At 36.5% G+C, this 20,277-nt stretch overlaps 1 protein-coding gene across 1 annotated transcript in view; it reads left to right on the top strand.

The window, feature by feature from the left end:
* The window catches only part of SLC39A8 (solute carrier family 39 member 8), a 71,181-nt gene that overhangs the window by 28,317 nt on the left and 22,587 nt on the right, over positions 1-20,277 (top strand). Inside the window, exons 4-6 of the mRNA XM_063107988.1 lie at positions 2,472-2,641; positions 4,915-5,037; positions 5,530-5,694. Coding sequence (XP_062964058.1) covers positions 2,472-2,641; positions 4,915-5,037; positions 5,530-5,694 — 458 coding nt within the window. The remainder of the gene's footprint in view (positions 1-2,471; positions 2,642-4,914; positions 5,038-5,529; positions 5,695-20,277) is intronic.

Raw genomic sequence — 20,277 nt, 5'->3', positions numbered from 1 at the left:
GGGCCTGAACTCAAGGTGCCAGCAGTGAGCATAGGGAAACTGGAGGTGAGAGACATCTGAAGCAGAATTGATAGGGTTTGGTCCCCAACTGTCTGTGGAATTGACTGGTGGAGAGCGAGAAACTGAATTGTCCCTAAGTTTCTGCTCTTTTTGGAGGTAGTGAACAAGGGTATTGGAGCAAGAGTTCTCAGGGAAGCTGGTGAGTTTAATATGTGTATGTGACTTTGCCTCTATTTGGTACTAAAATTTTTTTTTGCTTTTTTATTTTAGTTTTCAACATTTATATATCTTGTCTACCCAATGAGATGATAAATATTTGTTGATTGAATGAATACATGTAGGCTAGTGATGGGATAGAAGGCTGTGTTAACGGAAAATACATGTAGACATACCATGGAACGTGTGAGATTGAGAACTTTCTCTCAGTGGAAAGTCCAAAGGGAGTAGATAGATAATATTGTTTTAGGTGATAAGGTAATAGATAGGAATGTGGTGACTGTTGGATGACTTTGTAGGGCATGGCCAGGATCTGGAATTGATAGGAAAATGTCTGGAGAAGATAAAGTCATCATGGTCAGTGCTGTCATGAGTCTTGAGGTTGCATAGTACCATTTATTATCTGTCCTTTTCATTTGGTACTTAGCACAGGCGACATTGTATCATTGTGTGTTTCTCTCTCTGTGTGTATGTGTGTGTGTGTGTGTGTGTGTGTGTTCATGTGCACACACACACACATTCCAGCTCCCCAAGTAGAAGATTGCAAGCTCTCTGTTGGCAAGAACCTTGATTTGATCCAAATCCCAAGTTCAGTGAACATTTGCTATGTTTATTTATTTGTAGACAGAATTGCTTGGACTAGAATAATAGTGAGCAATTTTGTATTCATGAGTTATAATTCAGGGTGAAATTTTTAGTTTTGTTGAGTCCCTTGGGCTTTTTAAAAACTAGATTACCTCTACAGAAGTAATGAAGCATAGTGGTAAAAAATGTGGCCCGGGAGCTGGACTGTCTGAGCTCCAAATCCAGCTTTCTGTCCATGTGGCTTGGCAGCTTATTTGCACTCCATGTGCCTTGGTTTCCTCAACTATGTGAGGGAGGTAACTGTAGTACTTATCTCACAGTTTTGTGAGGATCGAATGAGTTCATACATGTTGATCGCTGAGCATGGTGCCTGGCCTGAGGCAAAGGCTGACTGAGCCTTAGGTGTTACTAGTGTACTCCACTGTTAGTGCCAGTGAGAAAAGTGGCCCAACACCTAAAAATGTTTTCTGGCTGTTTTAAAGAAGTGGCAGTGTAGAAGTAGCTTCCTTATCTTTTCCACTGTACCTTGTACATGGTATGTGGGGCCACAGGCAAGTCACATGCTACACAGTTCCAGGTGCTGTACTGTATCTCAGCCTGCACTGTTGTAGGTGACTGTCTTGGGTATGTTTCACTTGCATTCTTATTATCTTTTGCTTATTTTTGGTGGCTGGCTGGTAAGAGGATCTGAACTCTTGACATTGGTGTTATCAGCACTGTGCTCTCCCAATTAAGCTAACCGGCCAGCCCCACTTGCATTCCTGTTTTTTTCTTAAACCAACCCCTCCAGGATCAAGATGGGGAAACTGAGATCCAAGGTGATAGGTCACACACACTGTTAGCTGTAGAGGAGCACTCGTTCATTTCACTCTAAGCAACATTTAATGAGTACCTATTGGGCATCAGGTGCTGGGCATGGGAGATGAAAATGTACCACCTCCTTCTGTCACCAGCATCTCCTGTATTGGGACATGTTGCCTGAATCTGGGCCTGGCAGGGCGAGTTGTGCGATGCAGCTGCTCCCTGCTGCCCCCACGTGCTGGCTTTTTCAGTGCTCATCTGGCTCCAGGCCCCTGAGGCCCCAGCGGCCCCAGCAGGGGCTGAGATGCTGCTGCCTTCTCTACGGAGGTGCTGTCCTCAGGAGTCTGCAGACAAATGATTATGAAAGCTCAGTGTGTCGGCAGCTATTGTCACCTTGAAGCTAATCCATCCTGACCCATGTCTACTCCTGCCCTCCACCCACTGTTCCACACCTTTTCCCTGAAACTCACAATGCCTTTGTATTCCTCTGAAAGGCTGAGTTTTTACTAGGCCTTGAGCCACAGGTGAAACTAGGTGGGCTTGGAGTCTGTGGACCTCAGAATATTTGTCACTATTCCAGATGTTCCAAATTCCTGGTGAGGTAAAAAAAAAACTCTTTGATCCTGCACTGATGATTTTGGACTGATTAAAACATAGGCAGTGCTTCTATTACTATTAATGTTTACCGTGTTGTATTTAAGTTCTCAGTTTTCTATATAATTTTCACTGAGAAGATTTTGTTGTTTTGACGAAGGCATGTATTTCAAGTGTGTAAAGAATACATTTGTTTCAAGCTTAATGTACAGGAAGACTTCCTTTGGCTCCTTTGCTCTGATTAATTTCTGTTCTCTTTTCCCTCTGACTCACAGTTTGGGGATATGGATTCCTGTCAGTGACAATTATTAATCTGGCATCTCTACTTGGACTGATTTTGACTCCGTTGATAAACAAATCTTATTTCCCAAAGATTTTGACCTATTTTGTGGGGCTGGCTATTGGGACTCTTTTTTCAAATGCAATTTTCCAACTTATTCCAGAGGTAAGGATGTGGGGTATTTGTTTCTGTGAATAATTTTTGCTTTTAAATGTTTTAGCACTTTGTACCCTTTTAGCCTCTGTAATTCTTACAGTATTTTATAGTCTAGTTTATAGTGTTTCAGGTAAGAAAGCTGAATCACAGTGAATGTAAAAGCTTGTCCCAAGCTGCAGTGGATGTCAGTGTCAGAGACAAAATTAACATTCTAGAAGGCCAGCTACCAGGACATGTTCAGACAGCTCTGGGACACCTCTGAGGGCCGTAAAACTTGATTCTGTCTTGCATTTGTCAAATTTAATTTTTCTACACACAGTTTCATTATTTATTTATTTATTTTTAAAGAGCATGCAACGTCAAGTTTACTGAAGATATACCACAAAATCCCCTCCTATATTTACTACAGTTGTAGAAGACTAGAGGATAAACCTTTTCATTTATTTTTATTTTTGACTATGGGAAAAAAAAATCAATTGAGGGTCAGTAAATAAACAGCAGCTTTTTTTTTCCTTTGATAAAATATGTTATTCATATGGCATTGACTATAGTGCACTGTTCACTTAGTCAACAAATAATATGTGTGGTTTATTTCAAATCTATTACGTAGCCATATAAGGAAGAGAAATAGAGGAAAAGAGAGGGAACTTCAGAGAGGAGAGGAAAGAGAAAGAGACACTAGGAGCAGGCAGCCACAAAGGGGAACTAGAGAAATATATGTATCATGGGCTCTATCTCCCCACTCATCACCTACACACACAGAGGGAGAGACAAGCCCTAAACAAAGAGAAAATAGTATTTCAGGGAGTACCACCCTTATCTCATGAGTTTTAGGATACTATAACAAAAGCTTCTTTTAGTTTTCACAGCTATATATGAAAATGGGGGTATAACTTCTTAAAGTTATAGACTTATTATTATTATTCTTTGATCTAGAAAGAACCTAGGAGAATATCTACTTCAAACCCTCAATTGTACAGGTGGAAAATGTTAAAATCCAGGGGGATTAAATGACTTGATTATAGCCATACAATTGGCAAGTCACAAAGCTAAGATGACAATACAGATTGTTTGATTAAAAAACATTATATATAATATATTTAATATAATACAATATCATATGTATATGTATTTATTATCGTGTCTGCTTTGTGGGACAAATTAAATTAAACTGATATTGTATGTGGACTGGAGAGTCTATGTTTATGATTTTAAGGTTTTCTATTTTATCAAAAAAATGTAGTGATATAAAGAATCTGCCTTTGTAATAATACCTCAGATTTCCATATAGATTTATTTATTTTTTTGGCAACATTTTTTCCCTTTTGTTGTTTTATTTTCATAACCTCAGTGTTAAGTATTTTCATGCCATTTTTGCAGTGTATAAACAGGCACAGAGAAGTCACTCAAATGGAGATGTGGCTCTGAGGACTCCCCAGAGGCAGACATAGGACAAGAGCCCGGCTGTCTTCTATTCTGCTTTGGAGGGGAGGTGTATGATGTGTGGAATGGTGTGAAGTTGTGGCTTTTCACATTACTCTCTCCTACTTTATTTATTAGTGTATGTTTCTTGTCTGTTAGGGACACCTTGACTCTGTATCTTCAAATGCCACCTCTTGCCCTTTAAACAATGAATTATTTCATTTTCATCGTTTTGTGTGTATGTGTGTGTGTGCATGTGTGTGACGGGTAGCAATCTTAATTCTTTTCTTTTTTATTCTTGGGCCCTGTCCTTGATTTATTTATCTTCTTAGGACTTATCAGGATTTTCTAGGTACAAGAGAATCTCTCTTGAGAAAACAGTAACCCAAGTGGCCTGCCATATTTGCTTTAAAAATTTGACTCTGGATATCGTGGGGAACTATATTACTTTTATAGAAAGTGGGTAATCAACATTTCATTTATCATTATTATGTAGACTTAATATTATCTTCTAAAGATGAGAATCAGTGCTGCTGCTTTTTATCTACTAAAAGTTTACTTTTTCAAGGCAATTATTGCTTTAGGTGTCATAGATAGGCAACTGTAAGATCCTCTGGTGGTGTTATTTAATGGGACTTCTGGTTATAAAATTTCTGTGCCATCCCATACAGTTTGGTTACTCAAATTTCAGAGTTTTTATTTTGTGATTTTGACAGATAAATTCCACATATTACCTGGATGTGAAGATGGACTTAGAACTTTGGTGAAAATTATATATTAAGAAATTATCGTATTCCAGAAATCAACTTAAATTACTTGGTTTTACCTGAATTGCTTTTGCTTTTTTTTTTCTTTCTCAGGCATTTGGATTTGATCCCAAAGTCGACAACTATATTGAGAAGGCAGTTGCTGTGTTTGGTGGATTTTACATATTTTTCTTTTTTGAAAGAATGCTTAAGATGTTATTAAAGACATATGGTCAGGTAAATGGACTTTATTTAAAATATTTGATATTTTACGTCCAAAGGCTACTTTATATAGGCAAATAAAGGCAGGCATTTTATTCTTAGAATTATGTGAACATTTCAATTATTATACTTGTGAGTGTGAGAATTTAAAGACTCAGGATATTGACAAGTATAAGAGAAATATTTGGTTCATATTGTAGAATTTGGAGCAAGTACCAATGATTTAATGTCAAATAACATATGTTTAAAATTTGTATTTCATTCATATTCATCAAGATGAGAAATTATATGTACCCTAACATGAAAAAACAGAACCTAATAAAAGAAAATACATCTAAAGAGAAAGAAATTTTATAAATCTCTATAAAAGATCTTATTACATATAGAATAGACATGAAAATTTTCTCTTATAAATGAAAAACAGTACTCTATTTTCTTGTCTGTATGAGCCATTTTTAAAAAATTGTTTTTACATTCTCTTCATTCTTTTTTTGTTTTCCTACGTAGAATGATCATACCCACTTTGGAAATGGTGACTTTGGTTCTCAAGAAAAAACTCATCAACCTAAAGCATTACCTGCCATCAATGGTGTGACATGCTATGCCAATCCTGCTGTCACAGAGCCTAATGGACACATCCATTTTGATAATGTCACTGTAGTATCTCTACAGGTATGTGTTGATCTGTTTTTCCTTTACTATACTGTGTGTTTTATGCTATGTAAAGACTGCTGTGAATGCAGCCAAGTCAGTATTTTGTACATTCTAATATGTCAGACTTATTCCTCTATATGTGGGGTAAGTGGAATGTAAGTCTGCATTTTTCCCCCACTTTCACTCTGTTGGTTTACTCTGAACAAGTAAGTTAGAAAGAAATTGTGTATTACTGGGTCTGGGGCTTCATTATTCTCTAAGATTGTTTAACTAAACAGAATCTCTCAGTCAGATTTATACAATAATATATAGCAAAATTAATTCAGAGCATTTCTTTTATTTTACAATTCTTTTAAGACCAAAAACCAAAGAATCCTTTGAGTGATTTCAAAACTGCAAGGAGATTTGTAAGCTATTAAAATTGTATTCATTAACTAACTGATTTAGAATTGGTATTTGCATCTTCTAAATAATATTAATAGGTATCATTTCTTGAGCAAGTATTATGTGCCAGGTGTTATGCTAGGCACCTAATTATTTTATCTAATTTACTTTTATAACAACTATTCAAAGTCAGGATTATTTTCTATGAATTAGAACTATTTTGGTTACAAGTGTTGAAAATCAAACTCAAATTGTATGCACAAAGGACAATTTATTGTAAAGATACTGGGATGTCTAATGGAACAGCCAAACTACAGGAAGAGCAAGAAGCAAGGAACCATTGGGACCATTAGGACTTCCTCCCCGAATCTTATTCTGTTTTTTCACCGTGGATGCACTCTTTCATTAAGTGGGAAACACAGCCTCTGGCACTCCTGAGATTTATGTTTTATAATCTCAGCTACTAGAATGAAATTGATCTGACTCTCTCAGTCCTAAATCTAAAATTCCTGGCAGTGTCTCCCTGGTCCAGCTTGAATTAGGTGATCACTTCTAGACTAATCTAAGTGCTTAGAGGGTTGGGCCCCTTGTATGGCTCTCAGGGAATACGGACGGAGCAGAAGAGTGGTTACTAAAAAGGGATGTTGGGGTGATAGTATCATTGGCATCCACAATTCTCACTCGACAGATGAAGAAAGTGGAGCTTTAGATGTTAAATAGCTTCTCCAGGGTCACTCAGCTGGTAAATGGCAGATTCACAGGGTACAAAGTTTAAGCACAGTATAAAAGTGAACAATTAAAAACAACAGAAAAAGGAAAGCCAGCTAAGGGGAAGGAAGAAAAAAAAAAAAAAAAAAAAAAGAAAAGAGGTATCGGAAGAGGTTATTATGGTAAATGCCTTGAGTGTCCTTCTGGAAAGAAAACATGATTCGTCATATACTTCTCCCCACCTGATTAAGGAAAATCTCAAGTGTGTTTGAAGAGGCAGTTTTGTGTTAGCGCTAAGCTAAGAGGAAACTATTTCACGCAATATAGTTAACAATGCTTTCAGCCAAGATTTTGCAAAGAATACGAAAAGGCTCAAATAGATAATTTATTATAATCATTACAACTAACGTATGAAATGCTCAAGGATGGGCTGGCCGTTAGCTCAGTTGGTTAGAGTCTGGTGTTATAACACCTAGGTCACAAGTTCGGATCCATGCACTGGCCAGCCACTAAAAAAATAAAAGAAATGCTCAAGGACTATGCCTAGAACATTAGATGAATTAACTCATTTGATCTTTATAATAACCTAGGGGACGAGTACTGTTTTTGTTTTGTTTTAAATTTTTTTTCTGTATAGCCAATTGATTCTTACAGAAAGCTTTCCTTGATTTGATTTTTTTATTGAGGTGAAATTCACCATTTTAAGGTAAACAGTTCAGTGCAATTTGTACATTCATAATGCTGTGCAACCACCACCACTAGTTCCAAAGCATTTTTATCACATCGAGAGAAAACTTCTACCCATTAAATAGTTGCTTATTCCTCCCTCTCCCCCAAGCCCTGGCAACCACCAATCTATGTTGCGTCTCTAGAGATTTAGCTATTCTGGATATTAATAAACTAGAATCAGACAATATGTGACCTTTTTGTCCGGCTTCTTCACTTAGTGTAATGTTTCAGAGTTTATCCACGTTGTAGCATGTCAGTACTTCGTTCCTATTTATGGCTGACTAATGTTCTTCTGTATGTATATACAACAATTTGTTTATCCCTTCATCAGTTGATGTACATTTGGACTATTTCCATCTTTTGACAGTTGTGAATTGTGCTGCTATAGGCATGTATGTATGTGTATTTGTTGTACTATTTTTCAACTCTTTCAGGTGTATACCTAGGAGTGGAATTGCTGGGTCATGTGACAATTCTATGTTTAACTTTTTGAGGAACTGCCAAACTCTTTTCTACGGTAGCTGAGCCATTTTACATTCCTTTATACATTTTACAATGTATGAGGTTTTCATTAATTTGAGTTTTTCTAAACTCATATAACTATATCCTATCTATATCATTATCTTGGAAAACGAAGCTACCAGTAAGTACTCGATTGCTGTCCACTTCAGGAAAGTTGCTCATATTGTTGATGAACAAGTGCTATTTTTTCCTTAGACTTGCTCATTTTTCAGGACCGATATATAATACCTTATTTTCTCTGAGGCGATTTGGCATACGTTCTTCGTTGTGTCTCAAATTAATTTCTTTGAGGTTTCTCTTCCAGGGAGTGGAGCTTGGTGGTAAGTATTTTGCTGCATTGGTCTACCTCCTGGAGGATTTTCTTAACCACTATGGGATTGACGTGCTCCAATGCTTGCCTGGTTGGAGGCAAGCGGGCTGGCCCGCTGTTTTAAATTTTATTCTAACATTTACTTGTACATATTTATGGGGTCCAGTGTGTTGTTTCAATACATGCATTTCCTGCACAGTGATTCACTTAGGGTAGATAGCATAGTTTTGTACCGGTTAGTCCACCACTTCTCCCCCCCGCCACACATGTACTGTTATAATTAGGAGACTATGGCTTAGAGAGGTTAAATAACAAACCCAAAGACACACAGCCTCTGAATGGCAGAGTTTGCATTAGTACCAAGGCTATCTGATATTGAAACTTGTGTTCTTATATACTTTGCTGGCCTGCTTTCCCTATGTCACTACTCTTCTAGAAATAGATGACAACATTAACTCTTAACTTAGTCAGTATTTATTTTTGTAGGCGGAAGAAGATAACTTGGCCCAAGGATATTGAGGATATTATTTAATACTGGGCATAGCAGAGAGAACCTGGAGAATGATAGTTAAAAACCCTTCCTTACATAATGTGTCTAAACTCTAGTTGCCTTATATAAGCTTTTGGCAAATACTGGATCATAGTGAAATCATGGTTGAATTCTTACATGTGATTCAAGAGGTGCCAATCAGCAGTATGACCAGTTTAAACATTCATTAGTAATTAGTAAACCTTTGCCATGAAATTTGAAGTCTAATTTGAATTCTTGCCCCGATGGAAGGTCCTTCTCTATCTCCGAGAGCTAACAAGGTGACTTTAGGCATAAGACTTCTGTAGAGAAGGATTTAACAGTCGATGGAGAAGGAGTTTTGAACCTAGTCTAAACTTGAACAAATTCTCTGTTGGGATCTCTTAAGCCCTGTAACACAGAGCATGGAAGAGACAGAGTTTTGAATTTAAAATATTTCTAGGGCTGATGGCCTCCTTGACCATAGTACAACTTCAATGTAACCTCTCTGGAAAATCTGATTTCAGGAAGGCTCCTTCTGATGAACCTGCCAGGGTAAGCTAGCTGCCAAATATACCTCAAGTATCAGAATGAGCTGATAGGAATGTTTATATTTAGACAGGAGGATGTCTACCAAAGTCTTTAACTTTGTAAGAGGTTGGAATAATTCTTTTTGGTCATAATTAGCAAATAAATTGAATTGCTCAAAAGTTTGAATTTGGTTAAAGTTTTTAGGCTCCTGGTTTAGGGTTAGCTATGCCAGAAGACATATTTGCAGTAAATATAAGCATCATGACAAAGATGGGGTCCTTGACATGATCCTGTTGTACATAATTTAGAAATATCAATCAAAAGGCTATTTTTACTCCATTTCTGGCAGTACTGCTTTCATTCATTTATGCAATAAACATTTATTGAGTACCTGCTCATTGTCCTAAGAACTGGGGATTCAGAAGCAAACACATTCTTGTAGAGCTTATACTTTACTTAGTGGAAACAGACAATACAGAAATGTGTAAAACAAGAGAATATCAAGTAGCAATAAATACTCTGATGAAAATAAAACATGGTGATGTGAGAGTGACATGTAGGGGCTTCTTCTGATTGAGTGGTCAGGAAAAGTCCCTCAAGAGGTCAGCAGAGAAGCAGATAATGAGAAAGAACCAGCTGTGCAACTATCTGGGAAGAGAATGTTCTAAAAGCTTTGAGAATACTCGAACAGGTCGCATACAAGGGATCTGGAAGGTAAGTGGATTGGATTTCACAACATCAACACTGGAGAAAGAATTCCTTCAATATTCTGAAGGGAAAGAAGGACTAGGTAAAACACCAGTCTAGTGAGAGGGTAGAATGGAGCTAGGACTCTGGAAGTACACTTCCATGAATAAGAGGTCAGCTGAATAAAGCAGAGCGGGTATGGGACAGCCATGCACCAGGCTTTGAGATGAGCTGTACAAACAGTCCTGACACTAATGTCTTAAGGGGACTATCTTATGGCCTTTTCTTTTTTTGCACTGGTCATCTTCTGGCTTGAAGGTATTATGTCAAAGGAAGAGAGATTTAAACAAATTAAGCAACATACTGCTATTTTCAATTTTCTTTAGAGTGCATGAAAAATTGAAAGCAGTGGAATTTAAGAAACAATGTAAAAGATCTAGTTATTGCTTCAAGAGACAGTAGGTATTACACTATAAGTGACAGTGCTTTTAATAATAAAATCAAAATATTTTCTAATATTTAATATGATAAAAATAATTTAATCTAGGTGACTCCATTAAAATGATGGAATGTGGGGGCTGGCTGGTTGCTTACTTGGTAGAGTGTGGTGCAGATGACACCAAGGTAAAGGGTTCAGATCCCTGTACTGGTCAGCTGCCAAAAAAACAAAAAAACAAAAAACCCCCCCCCCAAAACCCCGTGATTGACTATTATATAAATATCATATAAATTCATGGTTCATTTGAGTCCTAGTATGGCTTTAAGAATTTCGTTGACAATCCCAGTTGCTATTGCTTCAACAGAGTGAAGTTTTTCCTAATTGAAAATAATAAGAAACTATCCAAAAATTACATACAGTTATGAAAAATGGTCTAATTTGGCATTACTATCAATAGGACACAAATTATGTGACACTCTAGATTGCAACAGCATGATTCTTGATTTCTCTGAAATGTAGGAAGCACAGAAATGTTACAGAATAATGAAAATGTATGACTTAAGAATGTCTCTCTTTTATTCATCCAAATAATTCTGGCCCATCACAGACTACTCAGATATGCAAGAATATTTAAATTTAGTACTCTTTGGAGTTTTGTCTGTATTCAGTCATATAACAACCATGGCTTTACACATTTTTTGATTTTGTTGTCATGGGAGCATATTTATCACAGTAGAAGGATAGAAAATATTTTATTTAACAGTTTGTTAGCTTGATTATAACTTTTAAATATTTAGACAAATGTTGTGAGACTTCCTTAATACCTGGGCTCCAGACCCAGTAAATGTGAGGTGCAGCAGTCCACGTGGCGTGTGTGCACGTGTGTTCATGTGCGTGTGCGCTGCACACGCAAATGGGGGAGCATGCACCTTTCCAGGGAAAGCTGAGCCTAACCTAGGAGTAATAAGGCAGATATGGGGGGAGATGGGGAGCACAGGATTCCATTTTTCCAGTTCCTCAGGTATGGTGACTAGATAATGTGTCATATCTCACCCTGTGATGTTGCTTTGTTCTTTTCTCTCTGACTTTCATGTATAACCACACGGTGGAGGAGTCATTTCGGTGTCTTTGCAAAGTCCATAGCTTTGGAAGCGCTGTTATTACGCGTGTTGATTCCTTAGGAATGTTCAGTTCTTTGGGGAGTGTGTTAGCTCTTCAAAGCCACTAGAGGGACCATCTAGCTCATTCCTCCAGCAGTCCCTATTCAGTCTCTCTTTTATGAAATCTCTTGTGCTTTCATTTAAGAAAAGGTGCTATTAAGTATAAAGTGATATGATCCACCTGTTTTTCTCATAAGAGAAAAATTAATATCAATCATTTTTAGAAACTATTATGAATTTTACATTTAAAATTGAAATACAATGAAGTAGAATTTAGCTGCAAGTATGGTGATGTTAGGCAGATTTACTTTGTCAATAGCTGATATGAAGTGACACTCTACAAATATAATGATAACATTTTTGAAGTGCTTGGGTCTTCATGAGAGTTTAAATATACATAATTCATTCAAAAGTATCGAGTACCTAATATGCACTTGGCATGATTCTAAGTACTGGGAATACATCTTTCGGACAGAGCAGACAAACTTTCTGCCCTTCTGTAACATAATTGAAATATTATATACATTTTGCACAGAAAAATGGGAAGCACTCTCTTTTATTTTAACATAAGAGATACAAAAAATTGATTGGAAGCTCTGTGTTTATATATATGTGTGGGGCTTGTCTACCAGTCTTTTGGGTGACTGGTTTTCCTCCATTCTTGGCTGGAGGTGGGAAAGGTAGAGTATATTCCTGGCCACCTGTGTTGGGAAGTGGAGTGGGAGGAGAAGGGGACTGGGGCAGTAGGAATATTTGACTTAATAGCCCCATCTTCAGCACTGTACTTCACTTTGGCCTTCAGTTTGCTTTGTGTCCTTGAACTTACCGTCTCTCTGGTTCAATTTACCAAGGCGTGGTCTCCAGTCATCATTTGGGGTGACTGACTTGCTGCTGGCTTTGGAGAAAGGATCTGAGGTTCTAAATGCTCCCTAAGTAGACTTGCAACCATGTCTTGTATTTCTAATTTCACCCTTTACCTTCCATCTTCAGCAGTATTTGGTGCTTCAATCTCTGGACTTTTTCTGGGGTTCTGGGGCCTGCATCAATTGCTTCATGTTAATTTTTTTCCTCTGGGAAGCCATCTTCCTTTTTTTATCCTCCAGAATGAATATCTCAGTGCTGTCATGTTATCTCCCATGATTTCACTATGATCCAGTATTTGCCAAAAGCTTATATAAGGCAACTAGAGTTTAGACACATTATGTAAGGAAGGGTTTTTAACTATCATTCTCCAGGTTCTCTCTGCTATGCCCTGTATTAAATAATATCCTCAATATCCCTGGGCCAAGTGGCTTTATGGCTTTTAAAAATTTCTTTATAAAGAAATAAAGTTTTAGGAATACTAGAGGTAAAAACATATTTCTAGTCTGCCATATTTCACCAAAAACTTATTTACTATTTTAAATCATAGGTTTTGAACATCATAAGGTTTTAAAACAGAAATCAATTAATTTTCTAAATGTGTTTATACAATAATTAATTATAGGTGAAAACCACACAAATAATAAAATTATATAAGAAGTGGTTTTCATTGATCTTGACTTTGCTTACAGAAAAGCTGGTTTAATTAGAGGTGGACAATTTAGCTAGACAACCATGAAGAGGAATTCTGTGTATGGTTCTGTTGGTGGTAGAATTTGCTCTCCCACTGGATTCAAGGTTTCCTTGCCTTATACAGGCCACTTGTTTTAGGCTGTGTCTGTTGCTTATGACAGAATACCTGACACTAAGTAATTTATAAAGAAATAAAATTTATTTCTTATAGTTTCAGAGGCTGAGAAGTCCAAAGTCCAGGTAGCTCATTGGGTGAGGGCCTTTTCCTGGTGGTGACTCTATAGCAACACAGAGTATCACATGGAGAAATGGCTGAGCAAGAGAGAGCTAAGTTTTTCAGTTGCTTCTTTTAAGGCCATCAGAACCATGCCTATTACTCCATTAATGGATCAATCCATTCACAAGGGTATAGTCTTCACAATGTAATCACCTCTTCAATTCCCCACCTTAATTACCATAATTGGATTTCCCAACCTCTTAACACTCTTATGATGGGGATCGAGCTTCAGTGAGTTTTGGGGGGACATGCAATCCACACCACCACTTTTTCTGGCTTTACTCTGTGTGTTACCAAAGTTATGAAAATTGGTACCTGAATCCACTCTGAATTTAGCCCACACTTCACGGATATTAACTATATTTTTATTCATCTCTAGTTAACACCTTCTCTTATTTTCAAGGAAACCTGGTCTAATTTTTTTTGTTTCTCCACAAAATGCTCACTCCTACCTTTTCTTACTTTGATGAGACTGAGATTGTTATCTGGAACGATCTGTGAACTTTGCTGTTTCATCTCATCTGTTACTTTCTGAAAACTGCTCTGGGTCCTCAACTCCACTCCACTTTCCATTTTGTGTCAGAACTCATGTCCTTTCTCTTTTTTAAGGCCAGTTCTTCTAAATGTTCCCATCATCCTGTGGGCTTTTCAAGTTTTCATATCTTTCCTGAATTCTCTCCTCCTCTCCATGTCTACAAACATGCTCCATCTTTTTTACTGTAAAGTCTTCTATTTTCCTGGCTCTGTTACTCTCCAAGCTTTCTCAAACCTTCTCCCCTACACTATCTGATTTCTCAAAAGACTGGCTAATTTTGAAATAAGATTCTATGTCAGACATTGTCTTAAGTGCTTCACATGTATTAACTCATTCAATCCTCTTAGTAACAACTCTATGATGTACGTACAGTTATTATTTCCATCCTACAAATGTGGAAACTGATGTACAGAAAAGTTAAGTAACTTAACCAGTGTCACACAGGTACAAAGTTAGGATTTGAAGCCTGGCATTCTATTTCCTGCATCCTTGCAGTTAACCATGACCCCCCACGGTCCTGCCTGTTGCTGACTAGTCTTTGGGTACTTCCTCTTCTTAATCATCTCCTCAAATGTTTACTCGTTTAATTTTAAAACTTGCTATCTATTCTGTGAACTTGCTCTTCGGAATGATACAACTGATTTTTCTGGGCAGGATGCTATATTCTTAATCCTCATCCTCTCTTTCTGAGTCATTTCTATGGTTTAACACATATTTGAGTACCTATTATTGACTAAATGCTAGGAATATAAAGGCAGAGTTTTCACTGGAACCCGTTTTCTCCCTCTTGAACTTGCTCGTTAGCTGGTCTCCACTGCCAGGTTGGCTGCTACTTTCCTGGTGCTTTCTCTGAATGTGCTTTTCCTTGCAGGGCAGCTGGGTGTGGAGGAGAAACAGAGGCGCTGGAGTTACGCTGGCCAGTGTTCACATCTTAGCAATAAAATGTGTTGTGTGATCTGAGGAAAATTAATTCACATCTCAGAGTCTTTGCTCATCAATTAAATGTGGAGCAAAAATCCTTAATTTAGTAGGCTTTTGTGAAAATTACTTAATTTATTATGGGTCAACTATGAAACATTGTGTCTGGCACATTGTGTACATGTGGTAAATATACATCTTCCTCCCTCTTCCATTCACCATTTTTTTCCCCCTTTTCTTTCCTTAGTTTTTATTATAGTCATCTCATCAAGTCCTATCACTTCCTCTTTCACTCCTCCGGGAATAACTTCCTAATCTGTATGCTTTCTTATGCACAGATCATCATTTAGAAGAAGACTTCTTGTACTAAACCATATGGGTGTTTGAATCTATTTGTATATTTTCGTTCAAGAATAGAATAACGCAATGAGAAGAGAAAATGTATAGAATTCCATGCTTTCTCATCTCTATTATTTACCTTTTCTTTAAAAATACAATTTGAGTACTTTTCCTAGAAAGTCAAGTTTGATTCTTAAAACTTATAGTTAAGTTAGTAATAAAGACAACCTTCTGAATGTAACGGTCTGCAAGCCTGCCATTGATCTGTCAGACAGATTAAGAGAATTTGGAACATTTACTCTCACTTAATGGAACAGAACTTTAAAGTCCAATTTAATTTTTCATTAGAATAATGATATTACTGTATAAGGCTTTGTACCACAGATTCTCTGTGAGAGTCGTCTAGCTAAGCACTCAATAAATACAGTTTTATCTGTCACAATCTGACACATTCAATCATTGAAAGAACACGAAAATAATGATGACTTGATTATGTACAAAAGATATTTGATCATCATATTATTGAAATAATTGGGGAACATAAAATCTTTAAAACTTTAATTGAGGGTTATAGTTAGTGCTTTTTAAAAAATTGATATAAAAATGTTAATTAATTATGTTAATTAATTATAAATGATGAAAAATTTAGTGGTACAAAATGTAAAAATGGCAACTTGAAAGATGAGAATAAATAAAGCAGTGAATTAAGTCACACTACCCCAGTGAATCCACGCAATCCAAATTAAATCAGAGCTAAAGTGGAAAGCCTTGAAATATCAAGTAGACAACCTGCCGAGAAAGGGAAACCCTCTGTTAAGAACTACTTTTGCTTATCCAAATAAAACCATGTCCTAGATATATAGCTTTGACAGAAGCATTTTATTTGATACCTGATGACAGGAGGGAGTTAGGGCTGTCTGTTGTGACTTCTTACATCAGCTGATCCTTTGGTCAGCTGGGACATCCGCGTTCTTGACACACAGGGAGGCTGGTAGCCTCACCATTACACAGAGTTCATAAAGGAGACATCGGCACTACCAACTCCTGGGCCAGTTAGGATAATCAAATACGATTACATGTGGGAAAGTGCTTTGGATGGTTCCAAAATCTGTACTATTCAATCTAATTGAAGGACAATTGTGTATGGTTCTTGGTCAGGGACTGCTTTGATATCCACATGAAAAGGTAATATTTTAGTTAATCATGATGAACACTTAAATGGTTAATATTTTTATGGAGTTTGTAATTTTAACTCATTGGTATGTGCTTTCAGGTTTATGCAAACATAATTAAAATGTTACAAAATTTTGAGTTCTGGGTATAATTCGTAGACTTTTAGATTTTTCTTTTTCCTCTGTGTATAGCCTAATACACACACACTCGTGCACACACATGAGGATACCTCAAAAAGTTCATGGAAGGATTTATAGTATCTTTTAATTCTATTTTTCCGTGAACTTTTTGAAGTAACTGTGTGTGTGTGTGTGTGTGTGTGTGCATGCATATGTGTGCGTGCATAATTTTTGTTGAATAAGTGATATCTTGAAGTAAAAGAAAAAAGAAAGAAAAGGACTCAAAGATAAGATATTTCTAGAGAGATACTCTGTATTTCCATAGACATTGCTAGAAAAATCCTGACTAGTTGCTATTTCATATATTGTTTACCTAAGAATCTTTAAAATTTCATTCAAAGAGTGTTACTAAAGTGGAAAGAAACTTCTGGTGAGAGTTTTCAGGGTGAGACTCCAAAAACTTCTCTTTCATTTGTCTGTTTTTAAAAACATTCCTGCCCTAATATCACACTGCCTTAATTATTAGAGTTTTTAATCTCCTAAGACAAGGCTTCTCATCTTTTTTTTTTTTTTAATTAAAAATTATCTTTTGTTCTTCCATATCAATATTATTTTGGCGGTTTTTGTTGACATTGCATTGAACTTAGAGATTAATTGAAGGACAGCTGACATCTTTATGATATTTCAGATTTTCTTTGTTTTATAATATACTATATAAATGTCTTTAAAATATTCTGTTAGCTTTCTTCCTAATTACTTTGTAGCTTTGCAGGTAACATAAATGGTAATTTTTTCTCTACCATACTTTCTTTTTTTTTTCAGTCTAGATTTTTTTGTTGTTGTTTTTAATTGAAACATAGTTGATTGTACATACCTGTGAGGTACAGATCTTACCATATTTTCTAATTGATTATTACTATATGTAGGAGTACACTGATTTTAGTATACTGATTTTGTATTCTGCAGTATTGCTGAATTCTCCAAGTACTATATTTTGTTTGCTTATTCTTTCGGATATTCTATGTAGACATCAAAGAGTGAACAAGCATACTTTTTCATTCTTTCTATTTGTTATAACTCTTACTTTCCTTGTTTCATTACACTGGAAAGGACTCACAGGACAGTACTGAGTAGAGTGGTGATAGCTGGTATTTTGTCTTGTTTCTGACTTTGATGTGAATACCTGTAAGCTCGGTAAGTTGCTTTCTTTAGTTTTAGTTTTAAAAAAAATATGAGTAGATAGCCTTAATTGGATTAAAAAAGTTTCCTCATACCTAGAATTTGCTGACCGTTTTTTTCAGTTTTGAACTTTATTGCAACTTTTTTCTTTTTCTATACTATAACTAAGTATAGGCAATCTATACTTGGTTAAGTTTTGTACTTTTAGAATTAGGGAAGCTTAGAGCAGGGTGAAAGACTAAATGAATAAATAGTATATTTTCTTCACAAAAATTGTGTCATTTCTGATTTATAGTATTAGTCATTAGGTGTTAATTGATCAGCAACATGAAAATTAGAGCAATTTAGCTTTGTCAAAAGAACTTGAGTTAGATAGATATGAGATTAAAATCTGACTGACAACTAACCAGGTTACTTTACTTTTCTGAAACTCACTTTCTTCATTTGTAAATTGGCAATAATATCTACCAGGCAGGATTACTGTGAGGATTAAATGAAATATTTTGAAAACAATGAATAAGAGTAGGTATGTAGTAAATATTAAGCCCTATTATTAATGCTGCTACCATACTTCCCCATCATATTTCTGAAAAGTAATGGGGATTAAGTGAGAACAACGGTGTTGAACATTATGTGTGGACTCAAAGCCACAAAGTCCTCTATTTCAATGGCAGAATATTGGAAGAGTAGGAGACTTGGTACAAAGTTATGGAATCATATGTAAGGTTTATGAGCACATGACAGCTGGAAAGAGGAAAGTATCTTATGCAGTGAGTTTCTGTGAAGGCATGGTGAGATGTATTTTGAAGATTCGAGAATAGATGGATTACTTTATGTGGGAGCAGTTTATAACCAAGCGTTACCTGATGAAGGCCTCTGGAACAGACAAGGAGAACAGGGCTGTTATAGTAGTTTGCAGAGAACAAAACCAAATAGCAAATTTGAACAAAGGATGTGAAGGCAGTTGGGCTGAACTTTTAAAAATTAATTAGTTCAATTGACAAATAATAATTGTTTATATTTATGGGGTACAGTGTAATATTTTCATATATGTATACATTATAGAAAGATTTAGTTAAGCTAGTTAACATATCTATCACCTCACTTATAAGTTTTTTTTGGTAAGGATGTTTGAAACTGGTAACCACCATTCTACTCTCTGTTTCTATGAGATGGACTTTTAAAAATTCCACCTATAACTGAGATCATGCAATATTTGTCTTTCTGTGTTGGACTTAATATCCTCCAGGTTCATCCTCGTTGTCTCTAAAATGACAGAATTTCCTTCTTTTAAAAGGCTGTATAGTATTCCATTGTGCATATACACAACATTTTCTTTATCTGTTCATTTGTTGATGGATTGAATTTTGATGTTGATTTGCTTTCCCCTCAGAACAAATTTCCTAGTGTTGGGTTTATTCCAAGAGACTTTGATGGACAAAGTCCTGTGTGCTTGGCAATACTATCCTCAGGGACGTGAAGAAGGAAAACAAACAAAAAAAAACCAGAAAAAAAAATGGCCAGGGGCTGGAGTAAAATGGGGTGGTGTCATGTTTCTAGCTGTGACTAGAAGAAACCCTGTGGGCCCCCATTGTATACTGGACCTTTTTGAAAAGGTGTCTTTACATTGTCCTGGCACAAAGTAATGAATGAGAATTATAGAGCAGCTTCCATAATAATGAGTTTATCTGAAAGTAGAGAACTGGTGTGGGGTGAGTAGAGATTATCTTGGAAGATTTTTCACGAAAGAGGAGATTGGGAGGATTTCCTCCCAATGAACAGCTGAAACACTGTGAGCAAGGCAAGAGGTTTAAAGGGTATTAGGAAATGTTGTGTGTGCTTGTGCATGTGCTAAATAACTCCTTGATGTTTTCAAAAATGCTTCTGAAGTCAGATACAGCTACTTTTGGGGGCATTATTGCGCTGCAATTGCCTGTAAGAAGTGGAAAGCCTGGATGTCCTAAATAGATACAGGAAAAGACTAGAAAAGTGCATTATTTCAAGGAATTTGTTATTGAAGAGAAGAAAAATGAGGGAGAACAGCATTCAGTGGAGGACCAGGATTTGAGATTTTGTTAATCTAAGGGAGATTTAAGCTGAGTGGATAGGGAAAATTCAGAAGAGAATGGATGTCATGGTAGGGCTGTCTGAGCAAATTCCTAGAGAAGAAATGAAAAGGGAATTAGAATACACCAGGAGCTGTTCATCTTGAAAAGGAGAAAAGTTCTTATTCTAAGATGGTGCCTAAGGTGGAGGAGGTGTTGATGGGTTGAGGAGAGGAAGTGTGTGTTGAATGTCAATTTCCGGCAGGTGGGAAGCAGCAATGAAGGAGTATGGGGTTGGGTAAATGTGGAAAAGGCTTTTAGTAGGCTCTCTGTTCATGTGGTTAAGAATTGGTTAGAGATGATAAAACATTGGTGAGGAGAAAGGCAAAATTCTCAGACCTGAGCCTGTGCCCTCACTTTCAGGGGCTGAATTGTTGACCTTTACATCCTTGGCACCTACAAACAACCACCATTCTATGCAGAC

This window comes from Cynocephalus volans, chromosome 9 (genome assembly GCF_027409185.1).
Source record: "Cynocephalus volans isolate mCynVol1 chromosome 9, mCynVol1.pri, whole genome shotgun sequence".
Taxonomy (NCBI): domain Eukaryota; kingdom Metazoa; phylum Chordata; class Mammalia; order Dermoptera; family Cynocephalidae; genus Cynocephalus; species Cynocephalus volans.
The sequence above is the reverse complement of the archived record's forward strand: the minus strand, read 5'-3'. Positions and strand labels throughout refer to the sequence as shown.